Source organism: Alligator sinensis, unplaced genomic scaffold (assembly GCF_000455745.1).
Source record: "Alligator sinensis unplaced genomic scaffold, ASM45574v1 scaffold365_1, whole genome shotgun sequence".
NCBI lineage: Eukaryota > Metazoa > Chordata > Crocodylia > Alligatoridae > Alligator > Alligator sinensis.
The window spans coordinates 817,390-832,735 of record NW_005842356.1 but is presented as its reverse complement, the minus strand read 5'-3'; the positions used below and the strand labels follow the sequence as shown (position 1 = coordinate 832,735).

At 38.3% G+C, this 15,346-nt stretch overlaps 1 protein-coding gene across 4 annotated transcripts in view; it reads right to left on the bottom strand.

Moving 5' to 3' along the window:
* PLEKHA5 (pleckstrin homology domain containing A5) overlaps positions 1-15,346 on the bottom strand; it is a 277,793-nt gene that overhangs the window by 68,891 nt on the left and 193,556 nt on the right. For all 4 annotated transcript variants that reach the window (XM_025210566.1, XM_025210569.1, XM_025210568.1 and 1 more), the window contains exons 7-8: positions 11,277-11,377; positions 10,186-10,301 (exon numbers count right to left, since the gene is read on the bottom strand). In XM_025210566.1, the coding sequence (XP_025066351.1) occupies positions 10,186-10,301; positions 11,277-11,377 (217 nt within the window). The remainder of the gene's footprint in view (positions 1-10,185; positions 10,302-11,276; positions 11,378-15,346) is intronic.

Below are 15,346 nucleotides of genomic sequence, written 5' to 3'. Positions count from 1 at the left end.
ACTTGGTGAGAGGGCAGCAGGACAGGCCCTACAAGGAGAGACTGAAGGACCTGAACCTGTTCAGCCTCAGCAAGAGGAGGCTGAGGGGGGACCTGGTGGCTGCCTACAAGCTTATCAAGGGGGATCAACAGCAAATAGGCAGAGCTTTTTTCTCCCCAGCACCACTTGGGGTGAAGAGGAACAATGGTCATAAGCTGATGGAGAATAGGTTTAGGTTAGAGATCAGAAGGCAATATTTTACAGTTACAGATTTTCCAAAATCTGGAACCAACTTCCCAGGGAAGTGGTCCTCGCCCCTACCTTGGGCATATTCAAGAGGAGGTTGGACGATCACCTGTCTGGGGTCTTGTGAACCCAGCATTCATTCCTACCTGTGGCAAGGGATCAGGCTAGATGATCTGTTCAGGTCCCTCCTGACCCTAGCTACTATAAAACTATAGGTAGGAATGTCTATAAAATATACTATAAAACTTACTGGTAGGAATGCTAAATTTCAAAAACAAATTTGACACATTGGTACAGTGGGGTCAAGTCTTGCTTCAAAAGGTTGTATATAAATCATTTGGGGCTGGATTTTGCCTGCAAGTTATCTTGGGGACCAGGCACAATATAGATACAGTACTTTAATATGCCACTCCACCCACCTGAGAAGCAGGTATGTTAACTTTGGCAGACAGCCACACTAACATGGTTAAACTGCTCCTGATACGCAAGCTAACTTCTTTTAAGGTTTGTCTATGTAGCTAACTTAAGAATTCTAAGTAGTGATTTATTCCCTGATATTCAAGACAAGCTTAAATATGGAAAAAGTACAGATACTAGTTAATTTTTATTCTTTTTTTTACACCATCTCTTAATTTCTGGCCTGGTTCTGACAGCCCACTGAAATCAACAAAAACAAACAGTTAAGTTCACTATTAAATCATATTATTAGTAAATGATACTGGTATTAAGAAACTGGCAATCAGCCTGCTGATAACCACCTCATACCAACTACTACTGCACCAAATCACCCTAGGCTGCAATGCTATAGCTTTTCACTAAACTTGCAGTGACATCATTTTGAATGAATCAGATGTTTTACCCATCTTCAGAGGTTGTCTCAGATCACATTTTCTGAGTGAAAAGTTTAAATGGGCTCCTGATTGATTAAAATGTTTTGGGTTAATTACTTGCAGTAGGCCCCTAAAGACATTATTGTACTTGGATCTGCTATTTAAAAGAAAAAGCCTAGACTATTTAGATAGGAGCAATTATAATTAAGTCTGTGGAGCAAAACAGATTTAATAGAAATGAATGCATCTAACATTAAAGCACACACTCAATGCTCTACTTACGAACATAATCACATTATTTAATTCTTGATATAATTTTTTTAAATACTGGGATAAGCACAGCGAGGAAAGAAGCCACAATTGGCATTTCATTCAATTATAAATCAACAAGAAGGGTTTTTTCCCACTACATATATAAAATGTGGTATCATGAGCCCTTTTCACCAAATCAATCACTGTATGGCAGTGAATGACAATCTGGACCCGGCCTGGGGTTTCAGGAGAAATTTATGAAAGATTCTCCACTATCATTAGCTCTTAGCAGGACTTATCACCAAACTCATACCCTCAACCTAAGTTATTAATCATTCAAAATCAATGATTCAGGAAGGAAATGGATATCTAACTACCTCAAAATTTCAGTTTTGTTATGCTGGCTTTAAGCAGGGAAGTAACATTATTTTAAGGTACACCTGGATAACAAGGAATACTTAAGTAAGTTTTCTCATGAAAACTTTTATACTCTAAAATATCCCACTCAAATTCTAACACTGGAATTATTTAAATTTTGAAACATGCAATTTGACAAGCTATAGGCTTTAGGAATGAATGTAACTGCAGAATGCTGATATTAATGAAGTACCTACACTACAAAATTTGAGTGATGATACTGCCACATTATACAGTTGTATTGGTGGGCAATTTCATCAGAAAACAAGGAGCAAGTTTTGCAACATTACCTTACATAAATAGCGAGAGAGCATCTGTTCTCTTAGCAAGCCTATCTAATATACCTAAAGTAAAAGCTTAATTTTAAAAGTTACATTTAGGATTCAGAGACCTCATACCTAGAAAAAAAAAACAGGAATGAAACACAAGGACACTGATTATGTGATTCAACCAAGAACATGTTATCCCTTATGCTATGGGATATAACATTAGGTCACTTAAGAATACAATACTTAACACTTAACAGATTTTCTAAGAGATGCAACAGTATTTATTTTATTGTTTGTGGGTAAGATCATATCCTGTTAAACAGGACTGCTTTGATGGCCAAAAGATTGATTTTTCAGAAACAGATGTCTGTTTTTTTCTGGTTATAACCAAAGGAAATAAAAGCCTAAGAGACTGCTAGTCTTGAAAATCAAGTAATCACTTCAAGACTACTGGTGTGGCTTTTCAAAGGTCTCAAGTTTATTTTGCCTGTTAGGACTACAGAATCATGCCCTAGCAGTAACTGTCAATATATTCACACTTCTAAGGTTAAAACTTGCAACCCTAACACAGACAAAGCTGGGATGAAAACCAAAACCACATACAAGACACTCATACCCATTCTTTGAGGGTCTGACCCCAAATTTCCACAGCATACATCAGTCTTCCCATGGTCTTTAGCCCTTCCCTGCATCTACCACTTCCATAAATGTATACGTAATATCATATGGAGACACCAAAGAGAAAGCACATAGGAGGAGGACTGATTTAGAAGTCCAAGGCACAACCACCTTCAACCCTAACACTTTCAAGAGATTTAGTCGCATTCTGCTCTGAAGGCAGACAGAATTAGACTCTCTGTCTGTCTGTGCCCCCGGGTTGGCTGGAAGAATGATTATATGTTAGTACACTGGAAATAAGTTCTACTTTATTCTGCACTAAACTGGACCTAAAATTTGGGACAGAGCGCCCTCTCACCTCAATAGGTTTCTTGATAAGTGATAATGTTGAAATTCTGTAGGCTCGAAATTCTGTAGATTCTTTAGTGATTTGTATGAAAATGGATAACGCAGTATTTCATTTGAGGGTTATTTTGATATTGCATTTAAATTTATTTTATAGGTTCCCCAACATTTTCAATGTGTTTTAAATATTAGTTAAAAAACTAATTATCTTTTATTTTTATCAAGCAAAAACAAGACATGTTGATAGCTGGAATAGAAACATTGGGCACCCAGAAGTCATTTGAGTCTGTTTGCTGACAACTTTTAGTGAGCAGGGTGTACTTTAAAAAACGGAATAGGGAATCTGGATTCCTTGCTTTGTTACTTGGCAAACCTTGATGGGAACTAGCCACGAATGGTTTATATAGCAACAGATTATATAGTATCCCCAGTGTTAAGATTACGCTATTAACTTAAAAACTACCATTTCAGCTGTTATCATTTGACGTCAGAGCTGACATCTCAATGAGAAGCTTGGGAATACTTTACCATATTATTTCAGTTTCCACAGGGTAACTTTTCATTTCTTTTTTTTTAAAGTACCACCTTTAAAATAATGCATACTTTAACACTTCTTTTAACTGATATATATACTTTGGTTTCACAGGGCTTACTTGAGATTACTCACTTCATCCATTAATATACTGCTAGATTATCCATGATGAACCCAAACAAGACTCACTTATCCTTAAATGAAAATAATCTGTCCATCTATAAATGGTTTCAGTTACCTACAATATACAGTAGAAGGACTGATTTTAGGGATCAAGCCTGGAAACAGTTTACCTAGATAAGAGTGCCTCTCTCCAGGGCAGACTCACGTTTAAGGTGTAGCATCTCTCAAAATGCTCTCCAAGAGACAAACAGAAGAAGTCTCTAAATTATATAACTGTTTATTGTTCTTGCTTAGTTTTTGTTTTTACTTTTCCTTCAGAAATAAAATATTGACATTGAAAGGATCGCTAAAATTTGGCCTGCCATTTTTTATTCCTTTAGATTACAACTTGTTAGTAATTTTGAGCATACATTTTTGTACAACATTACTTGGCACTGAAATTAAAACATTGTTAACTTCCACAGAGGACACAGAATAATATTTTCCTATTAATCTATTTTAATAATCTGCCTGGCGCAAAAAATAGCAAGTCAGTAATTACTCATGCATAGTTCAGATACAGTAGATGGGATAGAAGTAGAAGTTCAGACCTTTTCCTCTTTTAGTTAGACTTAAAATTTAATAGCCTGTATATACTGAACTGTTGCAGTCATCCCTGTAATTCCTTCCACACTGCTACAAGTAAAAGTAAAAATGCTTATAATGGAAAGGCTCTCAAAATATTACTACCTATTACATCATAATGCCTTCAAAATACTGTTAGTATCATTGGTCAGACCATTCTTAATACACTTCGTAATTTTGTCAGTGCACTGACTGAAGCAAGGACACAAGAATCTTGAAGCTGGAATAAGTCAACAGTGTGTTTAATATACCATGTGTGTGTTGCATTGGGCTTTTCTGCCCCATCTTTCTGTAGACAATGTCCCTTCTTTCTTGGTCCCTCATTTAACAATTTTTTTTTCTATGAAATTTCCCATCAACATTACCAATGAATTAGATCCAATGATGGCAACACCAGTTTTGGCAAGGCATCAGTAACCACCAATGTTCCAATTTCCCCATCGCTGAAAAAACCGTAGAAACTTAAAAGCTCACAACAATCATGAGGTTCTCATCATAGTTACCATGATAAAGCTCAACCACTGGCAATGAGAATGGAAGACATGAGAGAAAAAATCTTAATATAGGGACAAGCAATGAAGAATATCACCAAAGCTCCTGGAAACACTGTACAGGTTTCCCCCATTTATGCGGGTTCTGTATGCGCGAATTCACTCTTATGTGATGACCCTTTTTATACCAAAAATTTCATTATATGCAAGGTAAATTCACACTTCCGTGATTGGTATGGCGGAAGCCCACAGACAGCTGCCTTGTGCAGTGCATTGTGGGAGTGACACCATAGACGGAGGAAGAAAAAATTATTTGTGGGGGGATAGGGGGGTGGGTAAGCCAGGTGGAGGTGCCTGGGCTGGGCTGCAGCACTGGCCCCTGCAGCCCAGCTTAGTCAGTACGGCACCTCGGGAGCCATAAGCTATGAAGCCACCCAGCAGCCACAACCGTGATGGTTGCTCAGGGCAGCTGATGCCTGTGCTTTTGAAGTTACAGCTGTACTTGTGTGTACTATCTGCTGTTGGCGAGTACCAAAATTATCTTGTAACAGTGGTAGAAATGGGTCTGGGGGTCAATACAGTCGAAATCTTGGAACGTATCTCTATTTCTTATATTGTAAAAGTGGGTTCCTTTTACTGGAATTCGAGTTACGTTCCATTTTCCAGGAACGCACGTACAGCATAAAGTGAGGGAAATCATTTGAAATAATTTTTTCAGCACTGGTTTAAAGTACAAAAGTTTAAACTCCAACCCAGAAAATGCTACATCACAACTAGGGGTGCACCAATAGAGATTTTGAGGGCTGATAGTGATAGCCAATATTTAAAGGAGGCATACTGGCCAATACCAATCCAATATCCGATACAGCTGCCTCCAGATGGAAAGTCCAGAATAGTGGAAAGGGAGGGGGAGGGAAAAGGTATGGGAGGCAGATCAACACTCCCTGTGGTGAGGGAGAGGGCAGGGACTAAACTGGACCTAAAATTTGGGACAGAGCGCCCTCTCACCTCAATAGGTTTCTTGATAAGTGATAATGTTGAAATTCTGTAGGCTCGAAATTCTGTAGATTCTTTAGTGATTTGTATGAAAATGGATAACGCAGTATTTCATTTGAGGGTTATTTTGATATTGCATTTAAATTTATTTTATAGGTTCCCCAACATTTTCAATGTGTTTTAAATATTAGTTAAAAAACTAATTATCTTTTATTTTTATCAAGCAAAAACAAGACATGTTGATAGCTGGAATAGAAACATTGGGCACCCAGAAGTCATTTGAGTCTGTTTGCTGACAACTTTTAGTGAGCAGGGTGTACTTTAAAAAACGGAATAGGGAATCTGGATTCCTTGCTTTGTTACTTGGCAAACCTTGATGGGAACTAGCCACGAATGGTTTATATAGCAACAGATTATATAGTATCCCCAGTGTTAAGATTACGCTATTAACTTAAAAACTACCATTTCAGCTGTTATCATTTGACGTCAGAGCTGACATCTCAATGAGAAGCTTGGGAATACTTTACCATATTATTTCAGTTTCCACAGGGTAACTTTTCATTTCTTTTTTTTTAAAGTACCACCTTTAAAATAATGCATACTTTAACACTTCTTTTAACTGATATATATACTTTGGTTTCACAGGGCTTACTTGAGATTACTCACTTCATCCATTAATATACTGCTAGATTATCCATGATGAACCCAAACAAGACTCACTTATCCTTAAATGAAAATAATCTGTCCATCTATAAATGGTTTCAGTTACCTACAATATACAGTAGAAGGACTGATTTTAGGGATCAAGCCTGGAAACAGTTTACCTAGATAAGAGTGCCTCTCTCCAGGGCAGACTCACGTTTAAGGTGTAGCATCTCTCAAAATGCTCTCCAAGAGACAAACAGAAGAAGTCTCTAAATTATATAACTGTTTATTGTTCTTGCTTAGTTTTTGTTTTTACTTTTCCTTCAGAAATAAAATATTGACATTGAAAGGATCGCTAAAATTTGGCCTGCCATTTTTTATTCCTTTAGATTACAACTTGTTAGTAATTTTGAGCATACATTTTTGTACAACATTACTTGGCACTGAAATTAAAACATTGTTAACTTCCACAGAGGACACAGAATAATATTTTCCTATTAATCTATTTTAATAATCTGCCTGGCGCAAAAAATAGCAAGTCAGTAATTACTCATGCATAGTTCAGATACAGTAGATGGGATAGAAGTAGAAGTTCAGACCTTTTCCTCTTTTAGTTAGACTTAAAATTTAATAGCCTGTATATACTGAACTGTTGCAGTCATCCCTGTAATTCCTTCCACACTGCTACAAGTAAAAGTAAAAATGCTTATAATGGAAAGGCTCTCAAAATATTACTACCTATTACATCATAATGCCTTCAAAATACTGTTAGTATCATTGGTCAGACCATTCTTAATACACTTCGTAATTTTGTCAGTGCACTGACTGAAGCAAGGACACAAGAATCTTGAAGCTGGAATAAGTCAACAGTGTGTTTAATATACCATGTGTGTGTTGCATTGGGCTTTTCTGCCCCATCTTTCTGTAGACAATGTCCCTTCTTTCTTGGTCCCTCATTTAACAATTTTTTTTTCTATGAAATTTCCCATCAACATTACCAATGAATTAGATCCAATGATGGCAACACCAGTTTTGGCAAGGCATCAGTAACCACCAATGTTCCAATTTCCCCATCGCTGAAAAAACCGTAGAAACTTAAAAGCTCACAACAATCATGAGGTTCTCATCATAGTTACCATGATAAAGCTCAACCACTGGCAATGAGAATGGAAGACATGAGAGAAAAAATCTTAATATAGGGACAAGCAATGAAGAATATCACCAAAGCTCCTGGAAACACTGTACAGGTTTCCCCCATTTATGCGGGTTCTGTATGCGCGAATTCACTCTTATGTGATGACCCTTTTTATACCAAAAATTTCATTATATGCAAGGTAAATTCACACTTCCGTGATTGGTATGGCGGAAGCCCACAGACAGCTGCCTTGTGCAGTGCATTGTGGGAGTGACACCATAGACGGAGGAAGAAAAAATTATTTGTGGGGGGATAGGGGGGTGGGTAAGCCAGGTGGAGGTGCCTGGGCTGGGCTGCAGCACTGGCCCCTGCAGCCCAGCTTAGTCAGTACGGCACCTCGGGAGCCATAAGCTATGAAGCCACCCAGCAGCCACAACCGTGATGGTTGCTCAGGGCAGCTGATGCCTGTGCTTTTGAAGTTACAGCTGTACTTGTGTGTACTATCTGCTGTTGGCGAGTACCAAAATTATCTTGTAACAGTGGTAGAAATGGGTCTGGGGGTCAATACAGTCGAAATCTTGGAACGTATCTCTATTTCTTATATTGTAAAAGTGGGTTCCTTTTACTGGAATTCGAGTTACGTTCCATTTTCCAGGAACGCACGTACAGCATAAAGTGAGGGAAATCATTTGAAATAATTTTTTCAGCACTGGTTTAAAGTACAAAAGTTTAAACTCCAACCCAGAAAATGCTACATCACAACTAGGGGTGCACCAATAGAGATTTTGAGGGCTGATAGTGATAGCCAATATTTAAAGGAGGCATACTGGCCAATACCAATCCAATATCCGATACAGCTGCCTCCAGATGGAAAGTCCAGAATAGTGGAAAGGGAGGGGGAGGGAAAAGGTATGGGAGGCAGATCAACACTCCCTGTGGTGAGGGAGGGGCAGTTGGGGGGGGGAGGGGCTGTAGGACCGAGGCGTGGCTCGTGGGGTGGAGGCAGCTCCCGCTGCTGCTTGCACCCTGAGAGGGTGGGAGGGCGCATGCCCCCAGATCTGTGCAGAGCAGACCAGGCTGCAGCTGTGGGGTGGAGCCAAGCCAGTGCTGCACAGGGCTTTTCTCCCCAGAGGCTGGGCTTGGAGCGGGCTCTGGGGGTGCTGGGAACAGTGTACAGCCACCCCAAATTTCACTGCAGCTCTGCTCCCAGCCCCGCACCACCACCCGGTACAGCCCCAGCTGAACGCCCTGCCTTCACCCAAGCGCTGAGAAAAGCTGTGGCTGTGCCAGCACAGGGCTGGAAGTGGAGCTACGGTGAAATGTGTTGGCTGCAGCCTCCTCCCAGTGCTGCTGAATCCTGCTCTGAGCCCATTCCCCAGCAAGAAAAGCCCTGCGCAGCGCTGGCTCCATCCCGCAGCTGCAGCCCATGCCATACCACAGATCTGGGGGCACACGCCGCCATGCCCCCCCCCCAGTGCAAGCAGTGGCGGCAGTACCCCCATGAGCTGCGCCTCTGCCCAGTGCCCCTCCCCCCTGACCTGGACAGCACCTTCCTCTGCCCCCTCCCTCACCACAGGGGGCATTGATCTGCCCCCACCATGTCCCTTCCCTCCCCTTCCGACCTACCACCTAGAGGCAGTTCTCCATGCTGCTGGCTTTGCTCCATACTGCACTGCAGCTGCACGCAGCACTGACATTTATCAGCCAAATTATCGGCCCCATCAGTCCAGGTAGACAAGTCTCTTCGTATTGGTACCAATCCGATATCAGACAAACATATTGGTGCACCTCTAATCACAACATATCTCAGAACAAAAGAAAGAGCTGTAATGTGGAAGCAACTGTGAAAAGCGGTAAACCATCACACTACGGATCCAGAGTAACTTCAAGCATCCTTCTAAACCTGTTCTGAAACCCACCACAAGCCAAATCAGTTATTAAATCGTAACTAGTTATTTGAGCCACCAAAGTCAATGACTGGATATATTACTAGCCACACTGTTCCACTGTGTGCTACTGGTCAAAGAAACTGGTACACACCAACCACACTAGCTTGAAGAGCTACTTAGGGTTAAGAGTGAACAGTTCATCTTCTTACCATATTTATTCATCTACCACAGGTACCTTTTCCCCAAAAAATCAGCCCTCCAAAACTGAGGTGTGCATCTTGAGCAGGGAAGCTGATTTCCTTTTCTTGAACAGAAGCATGGAGGATTAGATGTATGGAGAGGTTGTGCTGCAAGAAATCTGTCCCTTCTTTCTGGGATATCAAATAACCAGGGATGGAGTCCAACACGATCCCTGGTACTGAACTTCCATTTAGGCAGCAGCTGCAAAAGGGTCTGATGCCATCTCAGGGAGAAGAGGCAGCCATTTTACAGAACAACCTTGCAGTAAAAAAGCCATCTCTAAGGTTTTTTTTGTTTTTACAAGTGGCCTTCCAAAAAGAGGGTCTCTCTCTTATTTGGGAGCATGTGGTATGTGAGAAAATACAACATTTTGGAATTTTATACATTAAAAATATACCTCACAAAGCTATTCTCCCATCTGGAGACCTCCATAAAACTACCCAGGTTTCATCTTACCTGCCTGACTTTAGATTGTAAGCCACATTTAATCATACAAATGAACGGAATTGAACCCAAGTGACACGCTATTCCTTTGGTTTGTCAACCTATATTACCTTTTCACAGGTTCTGTCTGCACAAGTGCTGCATCTGTCATGGCTTTCATCCACAACTCCATTTCCTTCCCTGTATCTGTGCAGAAATAATAGGTCCTCATGTTTGGATGGGCTGCCTGATTGGAAATGACATGGTCAAAAATAAGGTTCTGTAAAAGAAAAAAAGAGAAATACCATTATTATTTGTACACTCTGTAATCTTTGCTTTATTTTTAGGTTTATTAAAATAATATAATTTCTAGAACATAATTTATATAGGAACAAATGCAAATGTAATGAACTTTTAGGTTTTTCTTTTAGTGCAATTATATTAACAAATAAATTAGCTAGAAATTTGTTATCACTGTTACTTCTTTGATAATGCATCTTGCTTCATCTCTTTGTATTTCCTTTAGCTATCAAAAAAACCAATACTGATTGCTATAAAACACAAATGTTCAGTATAGAAACAGAGTTGTACACTTCTATAATTTAAACAGTATAGTAAATTTTAATCTGTATTTACCTTTATAATTCTCAGTGTTGTATCGCTCAACAGTCATTAAGAACAGCCAAAAGTAGTTAATGAAGCCAAAATACGAAATTCCATGTCGGGAGAAAAATGATTAAATTATGATTAAAACATTTACCAAACAACATTTATAACAAAATATTGTGTCTGATACTGTGAGTAAAGTACTAAAATAATATGTTAATTGCTTTTATCCATCAACAGGATAGCAAATGCATGTGTGCCCTAACCAAAAAAGGACCAACGAAGCACTTATTAAGACCTGAAAATATATCCAGCTATGAAGTAAGATTGCAGTTCTATGATACCAAGGTATGCTTATAAAGAGCAGTGAACTAAAAATAAAGGACTTGCTAAGAAATGAAATATACCTTGTTAACTCCTTTTTCAAGTCAAACAATTATGCATGCCTGCCTTCACAACAAACACATGGTCCTACTATATTTATGGATCAAGTGCATACAGTACCATGCAAAGCCAATCTCAGAGGCAGTTTCTATCTATCTTGCATAAATATATAATAAAGAAATGGTCTCAACCCCAGGCTATTTATGCCAAAATGAAAATGGATAAAGCTTACCTTAAAAGCATATTTACGGTTAATATGATCCTCAGGAGAAAGCACAGCTATCTGAAAACTAGGTAGAAGTATGCTCCCCAATATTCCCTCTTCTTTCTCATCTAAAAAGATATAACATTTGCTTAGATTAACAAATATTCCTATATACAGTCAGACACATTTCCTCTCTTCCTTCACATCTACTGATTTTCTACTGAAAATCAAAAAAGCATTTGACTTGATTCAAGAGCTGACAACAGATGATCAACTTTGAGAGAGGATACTAAAAAGAATGCTACTCCTCACAACGTCATAGTTACGTTCTTGAAAAATGTGACTTTAAGCAAAATGGTGTTAAGTGAATCCAATTACATCACAGTAGTTACCTACTAGCAGGCAGAGGCCAAACAATGTTACAACCAAACACTGCATGACTTTAAACAAGTATGTTCTCTAATAGATCAGTGATATAGTAACAAAATAACCTTAGCCAGGATGAGGTTAAGTGAAGAGTACCTGTAGTACAACATCTCATCTTTCTGTGGCTTGAGCAGGAGAAAGAGAGAGGACTAGGCAGTTGGTGCACAGGGGCAGTGAACTAGGTTTCAGAATCAACCAGGAAACCAGTTGAGAGTGGCTCTACATGCAACCAGTTCTATAGCTGGTTTGGCACAAAACCGTCTTAACTGGCCACTCTTCTTCTATGGCCACACGAAGACAGTTTCACCTGGGAGAGTTGCTGCTCTCCCAGGAGAATCCCTGAGCATATAGGTATTCAGGACTCTTATGCTAGAGTAAGATGGCCACTCCTGGAGAAAAATAACTTGGCAACAACCAGGGTTAAATCACTCCAGGGAGTTTTCTCCTGGGAGGGTGAATGTTTGTGCACATTATATGCCTCCCACTATGTACATATCCTACCCAGCCTCTCTGGGCTTTGCTGTGTCCCACATCATACTAAAATTAGTCAGACCAGGCCTTCCTTTTGGGAAACCAAAGACTATTTGCTGTGGGGGGAGAGGGGGGAACATTTTTAAATAAATAATTTGCTAACCAAAAGTATGGAAAATTCCTTTTCTCTGAATATACGTATTAAACTCAAACAATAATCTCTATCACTAAAGTGGAAAATAGGATTTTAATCCTACTTTAACTACATTTCTCAACATTAACTTAACTATGAAGTCACTAATGCTCCTGCAACAGAAGGGAGCCATTGCGAGTACTGGAGAAAAATCAAAGCTAAAGAACCTGCAGTTAACATGACTTCCTAAACTTGTATTTTTTCAGTGGAAATGTATCTTAAAGGGACAGAAACACGAGCATGTATTATGCCAAAGTGGACTACAGCATTCATATGCAATGCACAGAGAAAGAGTTCTGGATATGTGCCTTTAACTACAACTGTGAAGCACAATGATAGCACTTTTCTAAGCTCAACATGAAGCCTACAAGGTAAACTGCAACAGAACAACTGTGCCATCAGATGGCCAAATATAAACCTTTTATAACAGTGTGTGCAAGGTATCTTCTGCACATTGTTTCTTTGGAGATGAACATTTTAACAACACAGACATATAAATGATTACAGGGCAGACAGGACTGCTTAGGTATTTTATTAAGAGATGCATCATGGAAAAAGGAATAAAAAGCCAGTAATAGGTATTTCTTAATTTACTTTATTTTTAATTATTTACTTTCATTCCCTATTCTTGAGAGGTAATGTTTCTAAAATCTATGATATGAAGACAAATGGTGACAGAGAAAGACATGGAATCAGATTCTCTCTCTGCTTTGCTTCTCGTGTAATAATTTACACTAGCATTAAATGAAGTCTAGGAACCCAAAAAGGTTTATGCATGTCAATTACCCCACTGAAACCACTACGGCAATATAAGTACTCCAATTTACAAATGTTTACAGGATCAATGCCATAGGACAAAGGAATGCAAAAGTGAAAAATAGAAGAAAACCAATCATCTGACTCAGTGAAAAAGGAACCACTTCCAGTCTACTGTTTATTCAGTACAACTTGCTTATCTTTCCCAATTATTGATATTAGATTAGATTATTAGCATATTATATTAGAAGACTGAAGGTTTCAAATCCCATATAACATAACAGGATTTATGCTTGCTATACTTACATTCCTTTAAAGTGTTAACTTGCTATACAGTATTGGCACACCTATAGTATACACTGGGCAGATAACCTTCTAACAAAGACTCGCTCTCATGAACTGTTTAGTTTTATAAAGAAAGTTAAATCTAGGCACAAAAAGCTAAAGCAGAATAGTACAAATCTGACACATTAATTTGATGTCACAACCTGTTCTGAAATCTAATTATGCATTTAATAAAAGCATAATTGAATGCAATTTACTAAGTCAATCTTAATTGTTTTTCCAGGTACTGTATTGCTATTCACAACCCATGCCTCATGTTTGCGCCCTAAAGCTTTGCTAATTATAAAACATTGCCCATAATAAATGTTTGAACTTCAATGCTAGCGACAAAAAATCTAAACAACAACAAGCTTGTTATTGCTGAAGCTTAATGAACTACAGGAATCTATATATAGGCAACATGAAAGAACTGTCTTAAATCCACGTAAAAACTGGGGGTTTTTGGTTCCCAAAAGTCCATTAAACTCCAAGAAGCTACCTTGTTACAGCAGTTGTTACAGAAGCCAGGCCTTTACTGAATAATAAGCATTGCACTTGATATTAGAATACAGATTACTGCTATTGCTGCTACTGCTAACTGCCTTTTTTTTTTTTTTTTTTTTTTTTAACTAATACAAATGGGAAGTGCTGTCTTGATTAAATAAAAAATAGTAACAGGGTTGGCCTTACAGATACTCTTGAATAACCTACTTTCTACTTTTGAAAGCAACAGAAATAAACATGTATCCCTTGATAAACACTTAACTATGCTCCTGGACATTTTCTCTCCATACTGAAGAATGCAGAATAATCCTTCAAAACATAACTGGGTTTTTTTCCTTCACTGGTGTGCTTGGAGACATTTTTTTTTTAGCTAGATTAAACTTTGACTTGTTTTCCACAGGCAAGTCTCATTCACTACTACCATGTTCATTATTCATACTGTTAAGCAGAACAGCTATGTGTTTCGAGGCCTAGGTTTCTTTGCTAGGGGAACATTGGTGCATTCCATTTTAAGACTTTTAAATTCTGTTTCCTAGCATATGACTTTTTTCTATATATGCCCCCTGCATTCATCTTTATTTATATGCAGGGTATGAATAATATAACAAAAAATGGAGAATCTTTTCTTCTTCAGTAAGATGTTTTATTTGTTACAATACCTTTTCTGTATGCTAAAGCAGTCATTATTTTATCTCCAGAGAAAGAGATAAACAGTAAACTCCAAGCAGTGAAAATTTACACTGAAATCAGTTTTCTTTTTATCCTTAAATTAGGATTAGGCATTTACTTTTTAAGATGGTAAAATTTCTGAATAAACCATATCAAGCTTTACCAATTGGTATTACAATCAGAGACAACCACAAATATTGTTTGCAGTCTAACAATACTTTTCTCCCCCTCCCCACCCACCCTTTTTCATCTGAGTCCTCAAATAAGATAGCATTATGCTAAGGAAAGAACTTCAATGGATAAGGTTTACATTTGTATTTTTAATAACCATTTCTAATACCTTTAAGCCACTGCTGAAACACCTGTTATTTTGAGTACATATGCTTTAACTATTTACCAGTAATGGAACTATCAGTTATAGGAAGCTTCAGTTTCTAACTGTATCCAATTTAGACAACCATATTTGCATTTCTGTTGTTTTTACCAAACATAAGATTCACACTTTAATTTAGTAAAAATTTAGCAATACAGAGCTCTGAATGTATAGTTTATTTACTGTTTAATATTCTAGACCAACCAAGCAGCCCATGATTTCTCCTACTACAACTAAAATAACTTCTTTTTTTGGAATATTATGGGTGAAAAGTCTCAAGAACTTCCTTAAAGTAGGGTAGGCCTCACAAAAAAAAACAAAGAATATGAACTGGTCACTTAGCTAAATGCAATGTAATTGCAGCTCAACCAATGTCTCCAT